Raw genomic sequence first — 25088 nt, 5'->3', positions numbered from 1 at the left:
ACAGTGACACTCTCGATGGAATTTTCAATTGAATGAAATTCAGCGTTTTTTAAATAAATTTTTTCTTTCGAGCGCTTAAAATCCTCTTAATTGCGAGTTTTTGAAAGAATTATCCAATTTTTTCTTTTATTATTTTTTTAAATAATTTTTAAAAATATTTTTTTTATAAAAAAAATAATTTTAATTTTTTTCAAAGTTTTAAATATTGGCTTAAATTATTTTATGGTTCTTTATTTTAGGATTTTAATTAAAATTTAACCAGTTGTAAATTTGACTCATTTAAGCCCTAATAAAAATATAAAATATAAAATATAAAATATAAAATATAAAATATAAAATAAATAAATTAAAATTTAAAAATATAAATTTTTATAAAATGAAAAATTATAAAATATAAAATATATTAAATATAAAATATTAAAATATAATCTATAAAAATAAAATATAAAATAAAAATATAAAATTAAAAAAATTAAAATTTTAAATTAATTAATTAAAATTTTAAAATTTTTCAAATATTTTTATAAAAATTAAAAAAAAAAATTTTAAAAATTTTTAAATTATTTTTTAAATTAATTTAAAAATTTTAAAAAAATTAAGTTTTAAAATATTATTTTTTTAAAATAACAAAATTTTTATTTTTTTAAATAATTTTTAAAAATATTTTAATAAAAATTTTAATGTTAAAAAAATTATTTTTTTAAATACAAAAATATGTGAAAAATCCAAAAAGTAAAAAAAAAATAATTTATTAAATATCAAAAATTTAATTAATTTATTTTTTTATTTAATTTTAATTTAAATTAAATTTAAAAGAAAAAATATAGAATAATATTATTAATATTAGCCTTTAAAATATTAAAATATGTATTATAAAAAAAATTTAATACTAAAAAAAATATTTTTTTAAAATTTTATAAATGTTTAAAAAAATAAAATTAAAAAAAAATTTAAAAAAATTATAAATTCATTAATCAAAATTAAATTAATAAATAATTATTTAAATTATTTATTATTTTTTTTTTATTTAAATTTAAAAAAATAAATTAAATTCTTTCAAAAACTCGCAAATCATCTAAAATCAAAACCGAAACCACATTAAAAACCTATTTCGTATAAATTTTCTCTTCCCGTTTCTTTTCATTGTGAATTTTCTATTCACATTTTCATCCTTAATTGAACACAAATTATGTTTTGAATCCGATATTTTGATACCTACTTAGAGCCATTGTGTCTTTCTCTCCCGAAAAGAAAATAAATAAGTCATGTTCTTATTATATTATTCAATAAATACAAGTCCCATGCACACACGTAAAGTAGCTTTTTCATTTGCGACACGAACAAAAGGTGACAACGATGAATGGGATTTTTCTCCCGTTCGCCGTAACGAGGTTTCACTTATTTTACAAGGCAACGTTTTGTGGCGAATGCCCCGAAGTAATATAATGGAATTTATAGACAGCGTTCGCCTCACGAGAACATGTACCTTGATCTCATAAATTATATAAAGACTTCATTTAATATTGAACGACACACGGAGCAAAAAACTATCTTGCGAGATGAATTTTGAATACGACGGGTCGTAACTTTTGTCGGTTAATGCATGTCAAGTCTATTATTATGTGAAAGTAGTTCTTCTTCCTTGTCGCAACTTTTGAATAGATGTCTCGATGATAAGTCCCCCGACAGATAATAACGTAATAGAAATATAGAAATGATTATAATTCTGCCAGAGATTTCGAGAAACGACGTTCAATAGATTCGAAATAAATCTTTAATCAGATTACCGATCGGAGACGACGAAAAAAATTATTAACTCAACTATTGTAAGGTTTCAATGCGAAATTAAATAAAATACCAGTCGTTTCCTTCTAATACTTTCTCGAAGAAGCCGAAAAAAAATTGGATTTCTTTTTCAATTTTACAAGTCAAAAGGTGAAAAAAAAGAGGATTCATGTGAAAAATTCATCTCGATGAGGAGGATGCAAAGCGAATTTACCATCTTTTCAACTCGCATTTCGTACCTTTGTCAAAGTGATTGGATTGCTTGCATTTTTTATTGGATTTTTCGCGCGCGCCTATGTTTACAGGAGGATTGAAAGTGATATGAGAGAAACGATGTTTGTAATTGAATCCAAACATGGAGGAATTCTTGTGATAGTTTTTTTCGTGTGAAATTTCTTACTTTGATGGATTTTTGCGGGAAATTTTTATTTTTTGGTAAGTTATTGAATTTTTTTTTTTATTTAAAAATTTTTATTTAAATTAAAAATCAATTAAAAAATTAATTAAAATAAATTAAAATAAATAAATTGAAAATTTTTATGAATTTTTTATTTAAGAATTTATTTGAAAAAAAACAATTAAATAAGTAATTTAAATTATATTTAATTTCTTTTTTGTCAATTTTACTAAATTTTTAAAATTATTTTTTTTCTACAAATATTTTCAAATAAAAAACAATTAAAATAAATTTTTTATTATTTTTTTATATTTAAAAAATAAAGTTTTGAGATATTTTTTTTAATTACTATTTTGTATAAAAAAAAATAAATAACATTATTTTTATAAAATAAAATCAAAATAAAAAAAATATGTTATTAAAATTTTTAATTTTAATTTAATTTTTATTTTAATAAACATTATTTTATTTAATTTCTTTATATTTTAATAAGTTATTTTTTTTAAATAAAATTAATTTTATTTTTGAAGAATTTTTTGAATTTAATTTTTATTATTTTATTTTATTTTTTTTTATAATTTATTAAATTTTTGTGAAATTATTTTTTTTTATTTGAAAATTAAATTATTTTATTTTAAAATATTTTTTTTTATTTTAATTTTGTTTTAAATTAAATTCAATTTTTTCGAAGATTTTTTTAAACATAGAACATTTTTTTGTTAAATTATTTTTTTTTAAATTTAAATTAATAAAAATTATTTTTATTTATTATATTTTTAAATCTTTAAAAAATTTACTTTTTATTTTATTTTTATTTTTTTTTTAATTAAACTCAATATTTTTGACGAATTTTTCAAAAAAATATATGAAGAACAAAATTTTTCACTAATTCTTTAAATTTATAAAGTTAAATAAATCTGCCAAAAAATAAACAAATTTAATCTCCAACCAAAAAACAACATTTTTAACAAAAATATTATGATTCACAACAAAAAATCATTAACTTGTCTTCTTCATTTATTTACATCTAAAAAGTAGAAAAAAAAACTTTTGTGAGCCATCATGATTCAAAATTAAGCTCAACTTTTCATCTCCTTTCAACAAGAATTTTTTTCTTCAACAAGAACTTTGTTAGAAAAATATTTTTAATGTTAATTTTAATTCTTTTGTATTTTTCATCGCAGCGAATAAAAAAAAAAAATCTACAAATGAGGCATAAACTGACGAAGAAGCCTACCAAGCAAAATATTTCTTCAAACTTTTTTTCGCTCTTGATAATGAATGCAAAATCAAATATTTCATACCGAAGCCCGTAAAGTTAACTTTGGTAGGGATGAAAAAAATTAGCATAAAGTTTTATTTTACTTGCGTTATGATTAATAAACTTGCTCGTTTTTGCCGCGAACGCGAACGAACGAACACCTGTGTGAAGGAAAGAAAAATTCCTTCCGGAAATCTTCGAGAGATATTTATGACGATTAACCTTCGCGTGAACCCGCAATAAATTAAATAAAAAGCAAAAAATGCTCTGCACGCACTCATCAAGCATCGGAGGATCGTTTAAAATGTAAATTTATCACACATATACCCAGTTTTTTTTTCGAGATGATGAAAATTGTTGCTGTTTGTTGTTCTTTTTTGCTGTGAGGAGAAAATGGGTGAGTTTTAATTCGTTAAGTAATTACATTTCTTAAAATTATTTAATTTTACTATTATTATTTTTAAAATAATTTTATTTTATTTATTTTTTTGTAGAAAATTAAATAAATAAAATTATTTTTCATATTTTTATAATTTTAAAAAAATGATTAAAAATTAATATTTATTCAATTTTAAAAATATTTTTTTTTTAACTTTTTGTAAAAAAAAATTCTTAAAAATAAAATTTTATTTTAATTTAATTTTTAATTTAAAAAAAATTTAATTTTTTTTTTAATTTAATTTATTTTAAAGACGAGAAAAAATTTTTTCCTTTGATTTTTTTTTCTTTTCAAATTATAAAATATTTGATTTTTTTTTAATTTTTTATTTTTTTTATTGAAAAAATTTTAAAATTAAAAAAAAAATTAATTCATTCATTTTAAAATTAAATATTAATTTAAATTAATTTTTAAACATTTTTTTTAAATAATAAAATAATTTGCATTAAATAATTTAATCTTAAAAAAAGTTTTCATTTTTGGTTCAAAATTTAATTTTTTTTTAAATATCGAAAAAAAATTTTTTTTTTCTCAAATTTTTCATTAAAATAATTTTGAATTCCGAAAATGAAGTTTTTTAATAAAAATGTTTTATTTAAAAAAAAATAAATATTTAAAAATTTCTCTTTTTAATCCACAGAGCAATGAAGTAAGGTGTGTGTAAATGAGACAACAACACAAGGAAATTGCCCGTGTAGCTGTTTAATTGACTTGCAAATTAATGAATAAATTTTAAGGATAATTATAAAAGGCACTCGGAAAATTTTTTCCTCTCTCTCTCCCGTAAATTTTTGCCTCTGCGTTGGGAATTGTATGCAAATTGGGTGTGAAATGGATGCGGCTTTATCTCGAAACCGAGCAAAAAAACGATAAATTTGAATAGAAATCAATTTTTTAATAAAATAAAAAGTGAGACAATAAAAAATGTGTCATGAAAGTGATCCCCTCCGAACACCCGTTAAACAAAGAAGAAGAAAAAAGCACTTTTCTGACGAAAAACACGAAAAAACAACAGGGGATTTCAAGTGTTTTTAATATCCAACCTCGAAACGACACACACGAACATTCGCCGAAGTAAACATGCAGAAAAAACAACACACGAGCTAAATCTAATGAAAGGGTAAACAACAAAAGCTCATAGACATCATGTGAATAAACTAGATTTCAAATCCGAGGGGAGCCTAACACCGCCATCGTCTCGAAATATTTTTTTTTCTATTTTATGCCTGGAAGGAAATCCAATTTTAGAGCAAAAAAAACCGTATGAATGTCATGTTATGCTGGCGTCACCAATGTTTGTGTCAAGCCGTCACACAGAAGACATCAAGAGTATCAAATGTGTGCATATTGCGACATGAGAGCAGAAAAAAAGTGAATTTATATGAAAATGAATAAAAGTACAATAAATTTATTTTGTAAGGTATCAGAAATATTTTTCTCAGTTGTTTTTTCTTTTGTAGAGGAAGTCGTTTAGGAGATCTACTTGAAGTGTACTATTACTTTGAAAGATGATGAAAATTCGACAGTTTATTTGAAGAAATTGAGAAAAAGTGAAAAGAATAACGGAAAATGGTAAAAAAAAAATCATGAAAAAAATCTTAGACTGAATAAATTTAATTTTCTCACATTTTAAAAATTTCAATATTTTTTTTTTCGTTATAAAGTTTTTAATTTCAAAAAAAAATTAATATTTAAAGAAAAAATCTTTAAAAAATTTAAATTTAAAATTATTTATTTTTTAATTTCATATTTTTAATTTTATTATTTATTTTTTTTTATTAATTTTTTTGATTTTTTTTTAAATAAAATTTTGACAAAATTTAAAAAAATAAAATTTATTATTCAAAAAGTAACAATTTTTTTTATTTCTTTAAAATTTATTTTGAACATAACCTTAAAATTGTAATTTACGCGCCAAAAATAATCTAATAATTTTCCCGCCAAAACTTAAATTTTAATTTTTAAACAATTTTTAAATTACATTTTACTTTAAATAATTTTTCTTACCTTTTTAGAGAATTGAAAAAAAAAACTTATTATTTTGAAAAAAAAACACATTTTTTTAATAAGAAATATAATTTTTTATTTAACTCTTAAAGTTCATAAAATAAGTGCTTAGAAACATAAAAATGTGGCATTTTCATATAACTTTTTGTCCTTTACCGTTATTTTTTGTCTAAATTTTTTTAATTTATTTTTTTCATTAATAATATTAAATAATAACTGAACCTTTTTCGATTATTTAACAATAGTAAAACTTTCTACAAAAAAAAAAATTGGTTACAAAATTTCCGCTTGATTTTATGAGCAAGATTTTTTCCCTATCTAACTTTTTCCTACGCAGCAAAGTCTTTTTTTGTTTGTTAATTAATATCTTACAACTGATATGAAAAAAAAAACTTCTCCCGATTTTTTTTTTATTTGTAACTTTAAGCGCATTATTCGAAAATTTTTCTAAAAAAATTCCTACGTTTGGATTTTTCTGCGGATTTTCGTGTTTAGAAGCATTCGACAACGTCAAGTAAGGTAACTAAGCGTAATATGACGGAGGAACGGTCAAGTCACTCAAAACGGCGAGTTGATCTTCCGTGAACTTGAGTTGATGTTGCTCCCAGTTGTCGTGATGCGTGCGCTTGAAGTCGCCCATTGTTTTGCGGATTGTAGACTAAAAATAGAGAGAAAAATGGAAAATTTAGTTAAAAAATTTAAATTTAAATTTAAAAAATAATTTTAAAAAATTTAAATTTAAATTAAAAAAAAATAATTTAAAAAAAATTAAATTAAAAAAAATAATATCAAAAAAATTTTAAAAAATTAAAATTAATTTTCAAAAAAAAAAAATAAAAAAAATTTAAAAAATATAAAAAAAATTAATTTCAAAATTAACAAAAAAATTAAATAATTTTATAAAAAAATTTAAAAAAAAAATAAAAAAAAAATTAATAAAAAATATATTTAATAAAATTAGAAAATTCAAATATTAAAAAAAAATAAAATGAAATAAATAATTATTTTAAATAAAAATTCTAAATAAAAAAAATATTATTAAATTTCTTACCGGAATTGGTTGCGGATCATTCAAATGCGCGCCAAGATGTTCAAAAACTGTCGGAACAAACTCCGGCACGTCATACGGATAAGCCGAGATAAAAGCACAAAGTCCCAAAACGCCCGTGTGTCGAATCCGAACAGCATCTGACTCGCCTGTCGTCGCTGCTTCCAACGAACAAACCCGTTTTCCCCGTTTAATCGCGATTTTCGTCTTGCACTTTGTCTTGAACAGATCCAAAAGTTTGTCTGTCGTCGTGAGGAAGGAACAATGCAACATTCCGCAGAGCACTTCTGACGCCTTTTCCCGCACTTCGAGCACATTATCGCCGAGCAGCCGCAAGACAATTTCCTGAACTTTTTCAACCCATTCGGGGCGACTCAAAAAAATTGCCATGTTGTGAAAAACGAGAACTTGCAACAAATCGACGACAGCCAAACGCGCCGACCAAGAAGGCATCAACGAGATTTCGGTGATTTTTTGCAGAACGTTGTCGATGCGATAAGGCATCGTGAGGGCTTGAGACACCATCGCGATGAGGCTCGTGCAAATGTAGACGAGTTCCGTGTCAGATTCGTTCTTTTCCAAACGACAAGCCATCGGAAGGAGTGAAAAGTAGGGGACTTCGTTGCCGTTGCTGCAGCGATTTATTACGCCAATTAGCCATTGACTCACTGAAAAAGAAAGAAAATTTAAAATTTTTAGAAAATTTGTATTTAAATTTTTCTTCAAAATTAATAAATTTTGTCTTTTCGACTTAAATTTTATTCAAATTTTAACTTTTTTATTCATATTTCAACTTTTTCAATTAAATAATTTCAAATTTTAACTTTTTCATTCAAATTTCAACTTTTTTAATTAAAATGATTTCAAATTTTAACTTTTTTATACAAATTTCAACTTTTTCAATTAAAATAATTTCAAATTTTAACTTTTTTGGTTCAATTTCAACTTTTTCAATTAAAATAATTTCAAATTTCAACTTTTTTATTCAAATTTCAACTTTTTCAATTAAAATAATTTCAAATTTTTACTTTTTTGGTTCAATTTCAACTTTTTCAATTAAAATAATTTCAAATTTTAACTTTTTTGGTTCAATTTCAACTTTTTCAATTAAAATAATTTCAAATTTTAACTTTTTTGTTCAATTTTCTTCGAATTTCAACTTTTTTAATTAAAATAATTTCAAATTTCAACTTTTTCATTCAAATTTCAACTTTTTCAATTAAAATAATTTCAAATTTTTACTTTTTTGGTTCAATTTCAACTTTTTCAATTAAAATAATTTCAAATTTTAACTTTTTTGGTTCAATTTCAACTTTTTTAATTAAAATAATTTCAAATTTTACCTTTATTATTCAAATTTCAACTTTTTCAATTGAAATAATTACCTTTTTTGTTCAATTTCTTTTTAAAATTTTCACTTTAATGAATTTTTAGATAATTTTTTGTCATTTTTAACGAAATTTATTCAAAAAAATTCTCACCTGTCTTAAACAATCGCACCGAAACATCATATTCCGTATCAACTTTCGTCTCTCCCTCAACTTCCATCTTATTCGCAACTTCCTTCGGCTTCTCATCCAACAAAATCATGAATCGCGGCATCAATTCTTCGATCATTTTGCCAACTCTCGGGCATTTTGGCGCCGGCCCATCCTTAAATTGCAAATCTGCTTCGAAAATATTGATCAAAATACTTCCAATCCTCTCGCGAATATTTTGGAACGAATGATCGAGATACGGTCTCAAGTACTCCAAAAGTCGATACGACACCGAATTCATTCGCCAAACGTGCTGATTGTAAGCGCCTTGCAAACAATAAAGTCGACTGCTGTCAATGAAGCTCGTCGTGTCCTTGAGAGGCTCTTCGAGCAGCAATTCGTGCAACCACCATTGACGATAGGGATCCATGTGTTCAGCTGCTGTCGCGAAGCAAGTTCCCCAATAAACATCTGATTCGACGGTGATTTTGTTCAGAGCGAGTTTTAGCAGCGGACTGATGACGGCGTAAAGTTTTTCCGTTTTTTCGAAGGAAAAATGTTTCGCGCCTCGCATCAAACCTGCGAGAATTTCCGCGGCGCATCGATGATTCGACTCGTTACTTTTATCTTCGATCAGACGTTCGAGATGTTTTGTTAGCTGAGGCACCAGCATGTCCCCGAAGAGGATACAGAGACACTTGATGAGATAAAAACGCGATCTGTTGAACTTATCTTTGCCTTTTTTCTCTTCCAACGACCAATATTCGATTAATTTATCGACATTCGCTTGATTTGCGAAAAATTCGAAAATAACGCGTTCAACGTCGTTCATTTCCTCGACACTTCTATCTAATTTCGGTTGTTGCGATGTCGGCGCATACAGCTGAACAGTCGTGGTCCATCCAAAATAGCCGTTTGTCTTGAAAATATATCGCGGTTTGTCCCAATCTTCCTGATTTTTTGGCACAAGTTCCTTTTCGTACTGCAACCATTGATTATCGGGTCGATTTCCGGGTTTCAGCAAGCCTGCGGGTCTTTTTCCCACACCCGAAAGCTCAAATGGATCAACATCGATCTTCACTTGTTTCCTCTTGTACTGCCGAATCACGTAATTTAATATCCGGATGGCGCCTTTTCGTTCCTGGATTGATTCGTGAATCAAATTGTTGACGAAATGCGAAGCGACTTCCGTCGGGTAGTTCGTTTGGGGATGCACCAAGTTGTAAATCATGGAAGAAGCGAGCAGCGAATAACGCCAATGGAGGTTTTTCGTGTTGATGATCTCTAAAATGCGGCGAATGATCCGTTGGTAAGTTTCGGTGTTGCGAATTCCCGTTTCGGCGAGGGCGAGTTTGCCGTTTTCGATTTGGTCGGGTTTGATGTAACCTGAAAAAGAGATGGGAAATTTTTTATTAGAATTTGATTTTAAATTTTTTTTTTTTTAATTTGAAAATTATGTTGAAAGAAAGATATATTTCGAAAAATTTAAGAAAAATTAATAATTTCAAAAATTTACTGAAATTTTAATTTTCGAATACGAATTTCAATTTCGAACTTCGAAAAAAAAAATTTAATTATTTAAATTAATTAATTATAAAATTCAAAATAAATTTATTTCGAAAATTTATTTCGAAAATTTATTTCAAAAAATAAAAATTAATTAAAAAAATAATTTCGAAATTAATGTTCGAATCTAATTATTGTCAAAGAAAAATAATTTCGAAATTAATTTTTGAATATAATTTTTCTCAAAGGAAAATAATTTCGAAATTATTGTTTGAATCTAACTATTGTCAAAAAAAATAATTTCGAAATTAATTTTTGAATCTAATTTTTCTCAAAATAAATTTATTTCAAAAAATAAAAATTAATTAAAAAAAATAATTTCGAAATTAATTTTTTAATTTAATTATTTTAAAAAACAAATAATTTTTACATTAATTTTTGAATTTGATTATTCTAAAAAAAAATAATTTCGAAATTAATGTTCGAATATAATTATTGTCAAAGAAAAAAAAATTCGAAATTAGGTAATTTTCGAAATGAAATGTGAAAAATTCATTTGTTGAATTTAAAATAATAAAGGTTTCATTTAATTTCGAAAAAATGTTTATGTTTGAAAATCCATATTTTATACAAAAAATTTAAAATTTTAAAAATTAAAAGAATTTCGAACTTCGAAGAAATTAATATTTTAGAATTTCAAATAAATTTTTTAGTTTAATAAATTTGAAATAATAAAAAATCGAAGTTCGAAAAAAAATCATTTTCGAAAAAAATTTTCAAAATTAATTTTTTTTTAAATTTTTTCAATTTAAACTTTTTAATTCAATGAAAAATCTCACCTGAAACGACAAGTTGTTGCGCCAATTCAACCGCTTTGTCAGAAATCTCAATTTTGGTCGATAAAGTTGGAAACTCATTATGAATCGTTTCTCTCAAGAAATCCAATAATTTAATAACTGATGGTTTTTCCGACATTTTTGACTCCAACAACGCCGGCCAAAGTCTCTCAATGCATTCCCAATCGTGTTTCACGATAAGTCTCGCACGATGATTGCTTCCCAAAACGTACAAGGCTCCTTTGAACTTTTCATGCTGTTCGTTCGTGTCGACTTTCAAATAAGTTATCAGCTCATCCATTATCACGCGGTAACTAAAAGGGAACAAAGTCAGCATATTATTCAACTTCGATTGCGCCAAACTTCGCACAGCGCTGTAATGCGAACAACTAAGCCGGAGCATATTGAGGATGATTTTTTTGTGTGACGGCGTCAAAAGCGGAATATTGAGTTCGTCACGGCAATCTTGTTGCATAATAACTCGCGTAATGACGACCGCGCGATAATCTCTCTTGAATTTGGTCAAACGGAAATCCTGCATTTGCTTCGTAAGGTTGTAATTTTTGAGCTGCATGTCGAACGAAGTGTTGCTGTGCTTTCGAATTGCGACTTTTTCCCACAACATGAGGATTTGTCGCAGGGATTTGCTGTCGTCTTCCGATGTCGCGAGGATTTTTTCCTGTAATCGATGCATGACGTCAACAATTGCGAGTCGCACATTCGATCCGTCGGGCATTTTTATGTGATGATGATAAAATCCGAGCGAAACATCGATATGAACGCGATCCACGACGCTGTCATAAAGCTTCAACGGCTCTTCTGTATCCCAATTTGGCAGTAAATTCCCGCATCTCAACAATCCGGTGACCATTTCGAGATTTTTCAGCAAGTCATCGCGATCCATGGGACACGAGTCGTCAATGTGCGCCTCCAAAGCCTTCAAAATCGGCAATAAATGATGATGCAAAAGCTTCTCACAAACACTTCGGACATTTTCATCCGGGATATACCAATTAATTTTCGCATCTGGTTTCATTTTTTCGCCCCAACGACGAATCGGGAGACATTCCGACAACGGTTTCTTGTAACAATCCGGGCTAGATTTAATATCCATCGTCTGCAAAGTCGTCAAATTATTCATCAAGTTGGAAATTATTGTGCACGAAAGGCGATTCGCAGCTTTGCACTTGAAGCCGAACACGAAATCCGTAATTGGCAGGATCGTGTCGATGTATTTGATGATGACAGTTGGATCGCCTCGCACGACGTTCAAGAAGCATCGTTAAGTAGTACAAAAGTTCGTCGCGTTGCTTGTCGAGTTGCGGTAAGTCATCGTGTTCGTCGAAATAACGCTGAATTTGTTCCGTCAAGTAAGGCACTAAAATTCGCAGGAATTCTGCTCCGCAGACGCGGGAAAAGATTCGCACGAGGGAGCCGAGTAAGGGACCTGAAATTTAAAAAAAATGATTTATTTTAATTTTTTTCTTTTAAAAATTAATTTTTGTTTTATTTTTTCAGAACTTAAAAATTTGAAAAATTTAAAATTAAAAAAAATACTTTTTTTTCAGAAAATTATTTTTAATAAAATAAAACTTTATTTTGAATAAAAAAATTTTAAAATTAAAAAAAAATATTTTTTTTTATAAAATTATTTTTAATAAAATAAAATTTTAATTTAAAAAAAAAAAATAAAAAAAAATTTAAAATTAAAAAAATATTTTTTTTTATAAAATTATTTTAAATAAAATTAAATTTTAATTTAAATAAAAAATTTAAAATTAAAAAAAATATTTTTCTTTTATAAAATTATTTTTAATAAATTCAAATTTTATTTTAAATAAAAAAATTAAAATTAAAAAAAAAATTTTTTTAATAAAAGTATTTTTAATAAAATTAAATTTTAATTAAACTAAAATTTGAAAATAAAATTTTTATTTAAAAATGTTCATTTTATAAGAAATTAAATTTTGAATTATTTTAAATTATGTTAAAAAATTTAAAACAACCAATGAATTTTTTTACTTTAATTTTACAAAAAAAAATCTTATTTTGGAAAATTTTTAAATTTAAAAAAAACTGACAATGAATTTAAAAAAATTAAATTTTATAAAAAAAATTTAAACTTCATTAAAAATTTTTGATCTATTTGGAAAATGTTTATTATTTTTTAAATAAAATTAAATATTTACTTAATTAATTTAAAAAAAAATAAATTTTATTTTTTAAGTAACAAATTTTTAATTAATAAATTTTCCGAAATCATCAGATACTATGAGTTGAAATTTAATTTTTTTTTTCAAATGACGAAAAATATTATGAAAAATTAAATTTTCATAAAAATAAAAAAAAATTTACCTGCAACTCTTGACTCCAACAAATGCGTTTTGACGAAAGTAGCCAACTTTTTCGCCGACGCCAAAATGATCTCGTCACTGCATTGCCCAAAAATCGCATGACTTGATGCCTGAACGAGTCCCTCGGAGAAAACGTCGAAGCGAGATTTCAATTGATCCGTTTCGCTTTGTTCCAATCTCGTGCTTTCCGTCGAACTTGCTTCAATTAACACAAAAATTCGATCCAAAAATTGCAACGCAAAGTCTTCAAAATCCGCAGTTTGTTCGCACAAAAGTCGCTCTTCCTCCGTCAGATCCGAATAATGCTGATACGCCTTCGAGCAGTCGACAATGGGGATCGATAAGGCAAATGACGTGAAAAATTGCAAAGTAACCGACGTTTTTCGAATGTCGTTCGGATCAATTCCCGGCAACATGGCGAAAAATATCGGAATTATGTGCGTTCTGCCTTCCGTGTACTTTTTGTCGCTCACCAAAGCACGCGCGACACTCATCAAGCATTGCAAAGCTGCCGTCATTTTATGCGGTTCCGTCAAAGAATCCATCGTCGCGTAAACTCGTTCAATTGTCTCGGGAATTATCAGTTCGGGACGCAAATCGGCGAGATGCTTGAAAATCTTGCAAATGTCGTTCGTGTTCATTTTCGAGTACATCGCTTGCAAGGCAACGGGTTTGATGCATTCGACGAAATCCGTGATGCATTTTTCCGTTAGGCAGTGTTCGGGAGGCACGGGATCCTTCCACGGATGTTTCTTGTAACGTTCGCAAATGAGACGATCGAAAAAGGTCCGGAGAAGGGAGACGAGGACTTCGCTCAAGTACATGACCCATTTGCCGCTGTTCGCTGGATGGAGATACGATTCGATTGTGCTCATGAATTTGTTGAGATATTGTTGTGCGGAGGATTTTGGACCCAAAACGGCGACGATCCAACCTGAAATTAAAGGAAAAAGTGAAAAGTTGAATTAGAAAAAGGCGATTTTCAAATTTCAAATTTAAAAAATTGAATTTGTGAATGAAAAGTGACAAAAAGTTTAAATTTTTGAGAAAATTTCTATTTTTTATAAAAAAAAATAAAAAAATAAATTTTCGTAGAAAAAAATCGATTTATTTATGAAAAAAAACTTAAAAAAAATTAAAAATTTTTTTAAAAAAAAAAAATTTAAAAGTTTAATTTCAACTTAAAAATTTAAAATTTGTAAAAAAAAGACTTAAAAAAAATCGATTAAAAAAATTAAAATAAAAAAAAAAAATTAAATTAAAAGTTTAATTTTTTTCAACTTAAAAATTTAAAAAATAATTAATTTTGTTTTTAAATTAATTATTTTAAATTTTTTTTTTAAAAAAAATTTTTTTTTAAATAAAAATTTTTATTTTTCGTTTCTGAGAATATCAAAATATTTTTTTTTTCATTATTAAAATTAAATTATTTTTAAATTTATAAAGTTTTTTTTTAAATATTTAAAAAAAAAATAATAAAAAAAAATGTCAAAAGACATATTTAAAAAAAAAAAAAATAATAATTAATTTAAAAAAAAAATGGTAAAAGTTGATTAATTAATTTAAGAAAAAAAAATATATTAGAAAATGGAAATACTTAAGATTTAAAGTTCAATAAATTTATAAAAAATGAAAATTAAAAAAAAAATAATAAAAAATTTTAACAAAATTAATGCAAAAATAGAATGTTTAAATTTTAGAGAATGTTTAAATTTTAATTTTTTTTAAATCTTGATAAAATAAAATAAATTTTTAATAAAAAAAATAATATGAAAAATAATTTAAAAAAAATTAAATCAAAAAATTAAATTAAAATTAAAATTAAAAAATTAAATAAAATTTAATTTAAATGAAAATAAAATTTTTTAAATTAATTTGAATTTAAAAAAAAATTAAAATTTTCAAAAATAAATTCAACAAAAAAAATATTTAAAAATAAAATTCTGTTCATTAATCAAATTTTCTGTTCTCATCAAGTTCAAAACGCAAAAAAAAAACAATAAAAAAAATTACATCACGTTAATGAAAAATAATTAGAACCATCATTAAACGCAGTGACATGTAACCGCAAACAAAGCGCAACAAAAAAAAATCAACAACAAAAAGTTCGAAATATTTATCTAGAACATAAAATCTCACGCGGTTCGATCATTATCTCATCAAAAACATGCAAACACTCCGCTCACAATCAAGACATTTCTGACCTACGATAACAAAAGCTCGCTCTCTGCCTCGCAAATTCTCCTCCGTAGCTCGACGTGTCGTTCGTTAATCAAGCAGCTGAAATTTCGATTTCATTCATTCATTCATAAAATTAAACTCGCTCGCGTCGGATGGAATTTTATCTCGCGCACGAACACGAATTAATTTTTTTTTGCGCGGTGTGAATTAATTTAAATATCTTTTTGTGTCTCTTGAAGAAAGACAAAAAAACATGAAGAAATTTTTTAATTTTTTTCTTTTTGCGGCATTTCAAGTGACTTTTGTCTACAATTATGCGGAGGATTACGGACAACGTGCAGCTTATTTGGAAGGACGAGTCGGGGAACACGTAATTTTCAATTGTCACATCGATTTTCCGCAAGATACGCCAATTCCGTACGTTTTGCATTGGCTGAAAGACGGAAAGATGATTTTTTCGTGGGACGATGGCGTTTTTAATGCTGCCGAGAATTTCGTTGGGAGGATTTTGTTGCTCGATAAACACAAAGGACATCCGCATTTGGGCAGAGCTTCGATAAATTTGACGTCGATTCGAGAAAATGACAGCGGATGGTATCAGTGCAAAGTTTATTTTCCGAATAGAACGCCGAGTTCGCTGAATAATGGATCGTGGTTTCATCTTGCAGTCGATGGCGATGCGTTGCTGAAAATTCCTCCGATTAATCAAACTGTGATGGAAGGAGATCCAGCGATGTTTCGGTAAGAAATTGAGGAGTTTAGGGTGCGAACAAGTGATTTTAAGGAGAAATTTGACAGTTCAAGAATTTGAGTGACATTTCAAAAAAAATTTTTTTTTTTGAATCAAATGACAGTTAAAAATTTTAAAAAAATTAAAATTTTGACAAAAAAAGATATCATTAAAAAATGAGAAAACTTTATAAAAAGTGACGTTCAAAATATTTAAAAAAATCTGAAAATCTTTCAAAAAGAAAATTGAAATTTATTGAAGAAAAAAAAAATTATGTAAAATTGCAAAATATAAAACTTTCAGTTAAAAAAAGTGAATTTGAAAGAAAAATTTATAAAAAAAAAGTTAAACTTATTTAAAAACTTAAAAAATTGAAAAAAAATTTAGAAAAATTTGAATCACATTCAGGAGTCTTAAACTTCGAAATTTTTATTTAAAAAAATTAAAAAAAAAAATTTTTTCAAAAATTAAATTTTTAATCAAAACTCATAAAAATTTTACAAAATCCTTCAAAAAAGAAGATTTTATAAAAAAAAAAAATTATTTAAAAATTATTTTGAAGAAAATTTTTTAAACTTTTGATATTAAAAAAATTTTAAATTATTCAAATTTTAAAGACAGTTTTTATTAAAAAACTTCTTAAAATATTTTTTTAACTTTAAAATTTCTATTAAATATATCATATAAAATTTGTTTTTAAAAATTCATATAAAACAATTTTTTTTTTTAAATTCATATAAAATTATTTTTTTTTTAAATTCATATAAAATTAATTTTCTTAATAATTCGTAAAAAAATAACAAAATTATAATTTTTGACAGATTATGTCAAAAAATGAAAAATTTTAGAATTGTCGAATCAACTGTCAAAAATTTTTTAAATTTCTTCACTTGTTCGAACCCTAAACAAAAATTTTAATGAATTTTTACTGCTAATCATTCACTTTCAAGGCAAATTTTATTTTAATGAATGAAAAATTGCAATTTTTTAAGCTACTTGAACGGCAAAAAATTGACTTTTGCAATTGAGAGTTCAATTAAAACACAAAAAAAAATGAATATTTAAAGTCGCTTCGAGTGCGTAGGCGGCTTTTGTCTCTCTACTTAGTTCATGACACGGCGCTTCATATATTCCGTTAATTGTCGCAATTTACGTTGTTTTTTAATATCATTATTAATAGCAAGTGACCATTTTATTTAAATTTTTATGCATAATTTAAATTTCCGGTAAACGTTATCAACTTTTTTTTCGTGTCTGATTTTCAGCTGTATCGTCAAGAATCCCGACACGATGCACGTTGAATGGTTCAAAGATGGCATTCCGATAGTTGAGCTCTCGGATTTAACGTTTCGCACGACAGTTCATCGCGATGGCATGGTAATTAGTCCGACGGTGATGAGCGATTTGGGAGAATACAAGTGTCATGTAAGGAGTAATAGCGGAGATCAAAGTGTGTCGGCTTTTTTAAATGTTCAATGTGAGTTTTATAAAATTTAATTTTAAAAATTAAAAAAAAATTAAAAAATATTAAAAAAAAAAAAAAAAATAATTTTTGGAAAAAATTGAAAAATTTAAAAAAAAAAAAAAAAAAAAAAATAAAAAAATTTCAGCAACTAAAAAAAATGAAAAAAACCTATTTCCATTTTAAATAAAAAAAAAAAAAATTTTTTTTAATAAAAAATAATTTTTTTATTTTATTTTTTTTTCAAAAAAATTTTTCATTTTTAAATTTATTTATTTTTTTTTAATTTTTTAAAAAATTTAATTAAAATTAAAATAATAAAAAAATACTTTTAAAAAAAAAATTAATTTCTATTTTTTTTATTTAAAAAATTATTTTTTGTTTATCTTTTATTTTTGCCAAAATTATTATTTTTTATTTTTAATGTTTTTTTTTTTTTTAAAATTTAAAAAATTTTTTTTTTCACAGACAAAGCAAAAGTAATTTACTCCCCATCAGAAGTTTACTTCCCTTATGGTCGTCCCGGAATCTTGGATTGTCATTTTCGTTCAAATCCTCCCTTGACGAATCTCAGATGGGAAAAAGATGGATTTCTTTTCGATCCGTACAACGTTCAAGGAGTTTTTTACAAGCGAAATGGCAGTTTGTTCTTCAATAATATCACGGAAGAACATGCAGGACGATACACTTGCACGCCATATAACTCGTTAGGAACTCAAGGTTCGTCGAAAATCATTCACGTGATTGTTCAAAGTCCTCCAACGTTCAGCGTAAGACCGAAACAAATTTATATCACGAAATTGGGAGAAGAAGTAGAATTGCATTGTGCAGCAACGGATCCCGCTAATGAACATTTTCAACCGCATGTCGAATGGATAAGGGTAAGTTTTGAGATTTTTTAGATAAAATTTATTTTAATTTTTAAAAATTTTTAAGTAAATTTTGAATCAAAATTTAATATTTGAAAAAAAAATTTTTTGAATTGAAATTTTTTTAAATTTAATTAAAAAAAAAAATTAAAAAAAATATTTTTTAATTCAGAAAATTTTAAAATTGAATAAATTTTAAAAATAATTTAAAAAATTAATTTTTATTAATCTTGATTTGAATTAATTAAAGAAAATTTGGTTGAAAAAAAAATAAAATTAAAAAATTTTGTTCAAATAATATTTTTATCAAAAATGAAAAAAATAATTAAAACAAAATTTCTTTTAAAAAATTTAGAAAGACGGATATCCCCTTCCTCGAGGAAGATACGACTTAAACGAAGGCAATCTCACAATTCGAGACATCAAAGAACAAGATCGCGGAATTTATTCATGTACAACAAGAAACCAGGCTGCCTCCATTTGTGAGTAAAAATTATCTTTAAAAAATTAAATTGCAAAAAAAAATTTCCTTTGACATAGTTTTTTTTTTTGAAAACTAAATCAAGAGCAAAACGATGTCAAAAACTGTGTCAAAGCAATTTTTGTCAAATCTTGCTCCAAATGGATAAAAATTTGTCAGAGGGCTCTAATTTATCATTTTTAATCATTTTATAACTCAAAACTGCCAAAAAATTGAAACTGAAAAAAAATTTTTTCTTTGACATAGTTTTGTTTTAAAAACTAAATCAAGAGCAAAAAAACTGTGTCAAAAACTGTGTCAAAGCAATTTTTGTCAAATCTTGCTCCAAATGGATAAAAATTTGTCAGAGGGCTCTCATTTTTAATCATTTTATTCAAAACTGCCAAAAAATTGAAACTGAAAAAAAATTTTTAATCATTTTTTTATAACTCAAAACTGCCAAAAAATTGAAACTGAAAAAAAATTTTTTCTTTGACATAGTTTTGTTTTAAAAACTAAATCAAGAGCAAAAAAACTGTGTCAAAAACTGTGTCAAAGCAATTTTTGTCAAATCTTGCTCCAAATGGATAAAAATTTGTCAGAGGGCTCTAATTTATCATTTTTAATCATTTTATAACTCAAAACTGCCAAAAAATTGAAACTGAAAAAAAATTTTTTCTTTGACATAGTTTTGTTTTAAAAACTAAATCAAGAGCAAAAAAACTGTGTCAAAAACTGTGTCAAAGCAATTTTTGTCAAATCTTGCTCCAAATGGATAAAAATTTGTCAGAGGGCTCTAATTTATCATTTTTAATCATTTTATAACTCAAAACTGCCAAAAAATTGAAACTGAAAAAAAATTTTTCTTTGACATAGTTTTGTTTTAAAAACTAAATCAAGAGCAAAAAAACTGTGTCAAAAACTGTGTCAAAGCAATTTTTGTCAAATCTTGCTCCAAATGGATAAAAATTTGTCAGAGGGCTCTAATTTATCATTTTTAATCATTTTATAACTCAAAACTGCCAAAAAATTGAAACTGAAAAAAAAATTTTTCTTTGACATAGTTTTGTTTTTTAAACTAAATCAAGAGCAAAAAAACTGTGTCAAAAACTGTGTCAAAGCAATTTTTGTCAAATCTTGCTCCAAATGGATAAAAATTTGTCAGAGGGCTCTAATTTATCATTTTTAATCATTTTATAACTCAAAACTGCCAAAAAATTGAAACTGAAAAAAAAATTTTTCTTTGACATAGTTTTGTTTTAAAAACAAAAACTATGTCAAAAACTGTGTCAAAGCAATTTTTGTCAAATCTTGCTCCAAATGGATAAAAATTTGTCAGAGGGCTCTAATTTATCATTTTTAATCATTTTATAACTCAAAACTGCCAAAAAATTGAAACTGAAAAAAAAATTTTTCTTTGACATAGTCTTGTTTTAAAAACTAAATCAAGAGCAAAAAAACTGTGTCAAAAACTGTGTCAAAGCAATTTTTGTCAAATCTTGCTCCAAATGGATAAAAATTTGTCAGAGGGCTCTAATTTATCATTTTTAATCATTTTATAACTCAAAACTGCCAAAAAATTGAAACTGAAAAAAAATTTTTTCTTTGACATAGTTTTGTTTTAAAAACTAAATCAAGAGCAAAAAAACTGTGTCAAAAACTGTGTCAAAGCAATTTTTGTCAAATCTTGCTCCAAATGGATAAAAATTTGTCAGAGGGCTCTAATTTATCATTTTTAATCATTTTATAACTCAAAACTGTCAAAAAATTGAAACTGAAAAAAAAAATTTTTTCTTTGACATAGTTTTGTTTTAAAAACTAAATCAAGAGCAAAAAAACTGTGTCAAAAACTGTGTCAAAGCAATTTTTGTCAAATCTTGCTCCAAATGGATTGAAATTTGTCAGAGGGCTCTAATTTATCATTTTTAATCATTTTATAACTCAAAACTGCAAAAAAATTAAAACTGAAAAAAAATTTTTCTTTGACACAGTTTTGTTTTGAAATCTATCTTTAATTAAAAATTTTAGCTGTCGACTCAGAAATCATGATCGAAAACGTTTCCCCGATGGCGCCTTACAATCTCACAGCAAATTCTTCTTCAACCGCCATCACTTTACGTTGGGTCCCCGGCTACATTCGCTCTTATTTGTCGTATCACGTGTGGTTCCGTTCCGTAATTGCGCAAGAATGGCGCGCTACAAAAGCAGATACTGACACGGAAAAGACAATTTACAACCTTGAGCCGTCGCACGAGTACGAATTCATGGTTTTAAGTCAAGATCGTTATGGCGACGGGCTTTTTAGCAGAGCATTTAAATACGCGACGAAACGTAAGTTTACTAAAAATTATTTTTTAAAATTAAATTTTGATTGCAATTTTTTGCAGCTCTTTCATATTCGGAGCCCGTTGATGCGTTTCAAAATTCTCAAATGGCGTCTTTTAGTCAAATTGGGCCTCCGCAAAATCTAACTTTGGAAATAAATGAAGATGGCGAGTACATTCTTTCGTGGGAAAGACCCGAATATGGATTCGAAACACTTCGTTATTATATTCTCCGTTGGTGGAAAGAACCTGAGAATATTCTTTATGGAGAAGTTAAGACGCCTGATTATCAGTATACGGGTAAGAAATTTAAAATTACGGCTCAAAAATTTAAAAAAAAAATTTCTTGTTAAATTTTTTGATTTGAATTAGCGAAAGAGCGATTTTCAAATTTTTAAGCGAAATTTTTTTAATTGACATTTCAAGTTTTTAATGAATTTTTTTTATATAAAAATATCAATAAAATTCAAATAATGGAAAATTAAAATTTCTTTTTTTTTTGTTAATTCAAATAAATAAAATCAATTGAATTAAAATCAATGAATTAAAATTTAAAAAAAAAAAATTTTTTGCTTTAAAAAAAATTGAATTAAATTTTAAAAGCAAAAATCTTTCAAAAAATTAAATTTTCTTTGAAATTTGAAGAAAATTTTTGAAATGTTTAAATTTTAATTCTAGTTTTCACACAAAATTGAAATTTTTAATCTTAATTTAATAAAATTAAATTATTGAATTAGCAAAGAGGCAAATTTCAAATTTCAGCTCTGTCATTTTTTGAACTGACAATTAGTTCAATTTTCTTTTTAAGTTTTATTATAGACCTAATTTTTCTTATTTTTCAATGAAATTTTGAAATTATTTTTTTTAAGAAAAATAAAATATTTTTTCTAATTATATCTCTCTGACGTGAAAAAAATAATTTTTCCTATTTTTTCAGTTCTTGAAAACCTCCGCGAAGACGAAGTTTATCGTTTCCAAGTCTTTTCTCTCTCAACAACGGATTATTTAGCTGGAAGCAACGAAGTTACAATCCTCGTGCCGCCTTACAATCGTGTTCGTGCAACAACCATCGGAAGCGCCGTCGGAGTTGTCGTCATTTTAGCTTCAATCGTCGCTGTTATTCTCTACATGAGACGTTCTTTCACGCGTTTCAAGTAATTTTTAGCACTTTTCATTCACAAAAACCCCAAAAAATGTAAAATAACTTTAAAAATAATAAAAATTCTCCTTACTTGATACAGCTGACGTGTACATTTGCGGATTCCGTGAACTTTTCAAGCCCTTATAACTCACAGGAAGGTCAATAGAACGCAAGATTCTCGTAAAAATTGTCGGAATATACGGCTCCCAATCAATTCTTCCGATTGTCGATACCGCAGCGCAACTTATGAGCATCATGACGTCCTAAAAAATTGAAAAATTTAACAAAAACTTTGATTTTTGAGGATTTTTTTGTACTCACAGGTGACCATGGAGGATTTTGATACGTGTCCCAAATCTCAATTATGTGATGCAACCAAATTTCTTGCCCATGAACCATTGCTCCGAGAAATATTCCGAGCATCTCGAAGACATTACAACTTTTTCCCGTATCCAAAGGTTGCAATTTCGGAAAAATTTCATCGAGAATTTCCTGCGTTGCGGATTTCGGGAAGTAAATTGCACATTGCGAGATCACATATTGCAAATTTGCTTCCAAAGATCTGTGAAAAAAAAAATTTTCGTGAAAAATATTGAAAAAGCGAAATTTTCAAGTGATCCCTATCAACCGATGAATTAAATAATGTTTCGTTAGTACAAAAAAATGGCCATAACCCGCACTTTGCATGCTTGAATGAAGTCAAAATGAAGTGAAAATCCCGTAAAAATCACAAAAATTTACTCCATTTCGTCATGAGTCGACTCAAGGTAATCGAGAAAAGTTTTGTTGTTAGACAAGTTAATCCCAAAACGTTCCGCAAGCTTTAACAAAATTGAATTCATCGGATTTTCGTTGGTTTTTTGAGAGGTTTTGACCTTTTTCGAGGATCTGCAAGTATTTTTCCCGCATTTTCTGTAAGATAAAAACTGTTTTTGGGGAGAAAATGAGAAGAAACTTACGGAAAATAGCGATAAAGATCGCCTTTGCTGTTGTTTTTGTTCAAATAAATGTTGCTGAGCTCGTATAATGGGCGCCATTCGATCTGTAAGTCATCAGGTGAGAGCCATTGGGATTTTCTAAAATTAAAAATTAATTTAATTTTTAAAATATTTTAATTTTTCGGTTAAAAATGAAAAAAATTGCTAAAAAAATTAAGAAATTTTTGTTTTCAGACAATTTTTCTCTACAACTTTAATTTTTTAAAATATTTTTTTGAATTAACAAAATGGCGATTTTCAAATTTTTTATTAAAATTTTTGAACAAATTTAATTTTTTTAGAAAATTTTAAATTTAACAAATTAATGCTTTAATTTGAATTTTTCTCATAATTTTCAATCAAAATTATTTCAATTTAAATTAAAAAAATTAGTTTTCAAATTTTCAACTGTCACTTTTTGAATTGACATTTCGAAAACTTTTATTAAAATCGATTGTCATAAAATTTAAATTTCTTTAATTATCAACAAATTTAAAAAAAAATTAAGAAATTTTAATTTTGAGCCAATTTTTCTCTTAGATTTTTTTTTGAATTAGCAAATGGCAATTTTCAAATTTTTATTCAAATTTCGAATTCTTTTAAAATTTTTTTAAAAAATTTAATTTTGAACAAAGTTTTTACTCTAATATGAGCTTTTCTCATAATTTTAAATTAAAATTCTTAAAATTGATTTAGCAAAAAATTGATTTTTAAATTTTTAACTGTCACTTTTTAAATTGACATTTCTAAAATTTTTATCAAAATCAATCAAAAATTATCAAAAAATTTAAATTTCTTTAATTTTTAACAAATTTTTAACACTTTTCTTCAGAAAATTCGTAAAAATCAAAAAATTCAAAAATCTTACTTGAGTAAAGTCGTCAAAACTTTACAAAGTTTGTTAATTTTGGCTGGCTCGAGATACGGAATCGTCAATAACTCCAAAAAAAGTTTGATAAATTTAACATGATCTTCCTTCGAGAACTTCAATCCATACAACTTGATGTATCTACAAAGCAAGGAAAAACGTCATTTGTTATGAAATTCAAGTGAATGACTCGCAAATATGCAAATTGCCGTAACCTCCGAAGAAACTTACATGTGTAATCGCGTCGCATAAATCCCAATGCCGGGATTCATTTCGCGCATCGAAACGGCTTTCGCGAGATTTTCCTTGATTGACACGAGAAATTTTTGTGATTCGTCATCCAGTTGGTCCGCATACGGCAAATATTTGTTGCAAAAGAGCTCTTTTTGTGGCTTGAAGCCGAGTTTTGCCCAACGTTCCTCGTTTTTCGTCTTGTTTGGCTCCAGCGCCAATTCCATCTCTTCGTCCATTTCGGGATGAAATTATTGAATGTGAAAGGAAATTCTGTCGGAGCCTTTGTCAGAAGATGATGATGAGGGAAGGAAATGCAGTTACGGTGAGTAAATTACGAGGAATTTGTCCTGTTATCACGAAATGCGGTGAGAAGAAGTTTGTTCGAGGCTTTAAGCGAAGTTGCAGTGGTTTAATGAGTAATGTTGCGTAAAATTAATTAATTTATTTTGAGAGAATGACTTTTGTTTTATTTATGAGGCTCGTAACTGGATGGCAGGCGAAATCCATCGTGACTTGTGAGACGATAGAGGGCGCTGTTGATGAGATTTTGTGACGTTTTCCGCCGAAAAGAAGCTGAAATTAACGGTAAATATTTTTTCTTATCAATTTTAGATAATTTTCTTTAATTTTTAAGGAAAAAATGTTAAAATTTTAATTATTTTCTTTAATGAAAGTTTTAAAAATTCAAAAATAACTCGTAAAAAATTTTTTTATAATTTTTTTATCATAAA

General features: G+C 26.1%; 2 protein-coding genes across 2 annotated transcripts; one reads left to right on the top strand and one right to left on the bottom strand.

Annotated features, from left to right (window-relative positions):
• Window positions 1-5998: 5998 nt before the first annotated feature.
• On the bottom strand, window positions 5999-24825 carry LOC134837717 (proteasome activator complex subunit 4B-like). Its single transcript, XM_063853107.1, is given in 12 exon segments — window positions 5999-6547; window positions 6941-7605; window positions 8419-9801; window positions 10761-12030; window positions 12032-12204; window positions 13113-14045; window positions 22370-22541; window positions 22600-22840; window positions 23020-23166; window positions 23238-23354; window positions 24124-24264; window positions 24355-24825. Coding segments are annotated over 12 exon segments (5616 nt in total). The 5' UTR covers window positions 24594-24825; the 3' UTR covers window positions 5999-6412.
• Window positions 15456-22370, top strand: LOC134837728 (protein borderless). Its single transcript, XM_063853118.1, has 7 exons — window positions 15456-16033; window positions 17288-17499; window positions 17953-18365; window positions 18709-18835; window positions 20842-21144; window positions 21201-21437; window positions 22075-22370. Exons 1-7 carry the CDS (start codon window positions 15546-15548, stop codon window positions 22293-22295), a joined length of 2001 nt encoding a protein of 666 aa, XP_063709188.1. The 5' UTR covers window positions 15456-15545; the 3' UTR covers window positions 22296-22370.
• Window positions 24826-25088: the final 263 nt, after the last annotated feature.

This window comes from Culicoides brevitarsis, chromosome 1, assembly GCF_036172545.1.
Source record: "Culicoides brevitarsis isolate CSIRO-B50_1 chromosome 1, AGI_CSIRO_Cbre_v1, whole genome shotgun sequence".
Lineage (NCBI taxonomy): Eukaryota > Metazoa > Arthropoda > Insecta > Diptera > Ceratopogonidae > Culicoides > Culicoides brevitarsis.
Note: the sequence above shows the minus strand (reverse complement) of the source record. Positions and strands in the feature narration are given on the sequence as shown.

Excerpts from the sequence above, each read along its gene's own strand:
- LOC134837728 (XM_063853118.1), top strand. The coding sequence starts at position 15,546 with ATGAAGAAATTTTTTAATTTTTTTCTTTTTGCGGCATTTCAAGTGACT. Across the intron at positions 16,034-17,287 it reads GGAGATCCAGCGATGTTTCG|CTGTATCGTCAAGAATCCCG; the intron begins GTAAGAAATTGA and ends TCTGATTTTCAG. Across the intron at positions 17,500-17,952 it reads GGCTTTTTTAAATGTTCAAT|ACAAAGCAAAAGTAATTTAC; the intron begins GTGAGTTTTATA and ends TTTTTTTCACAG.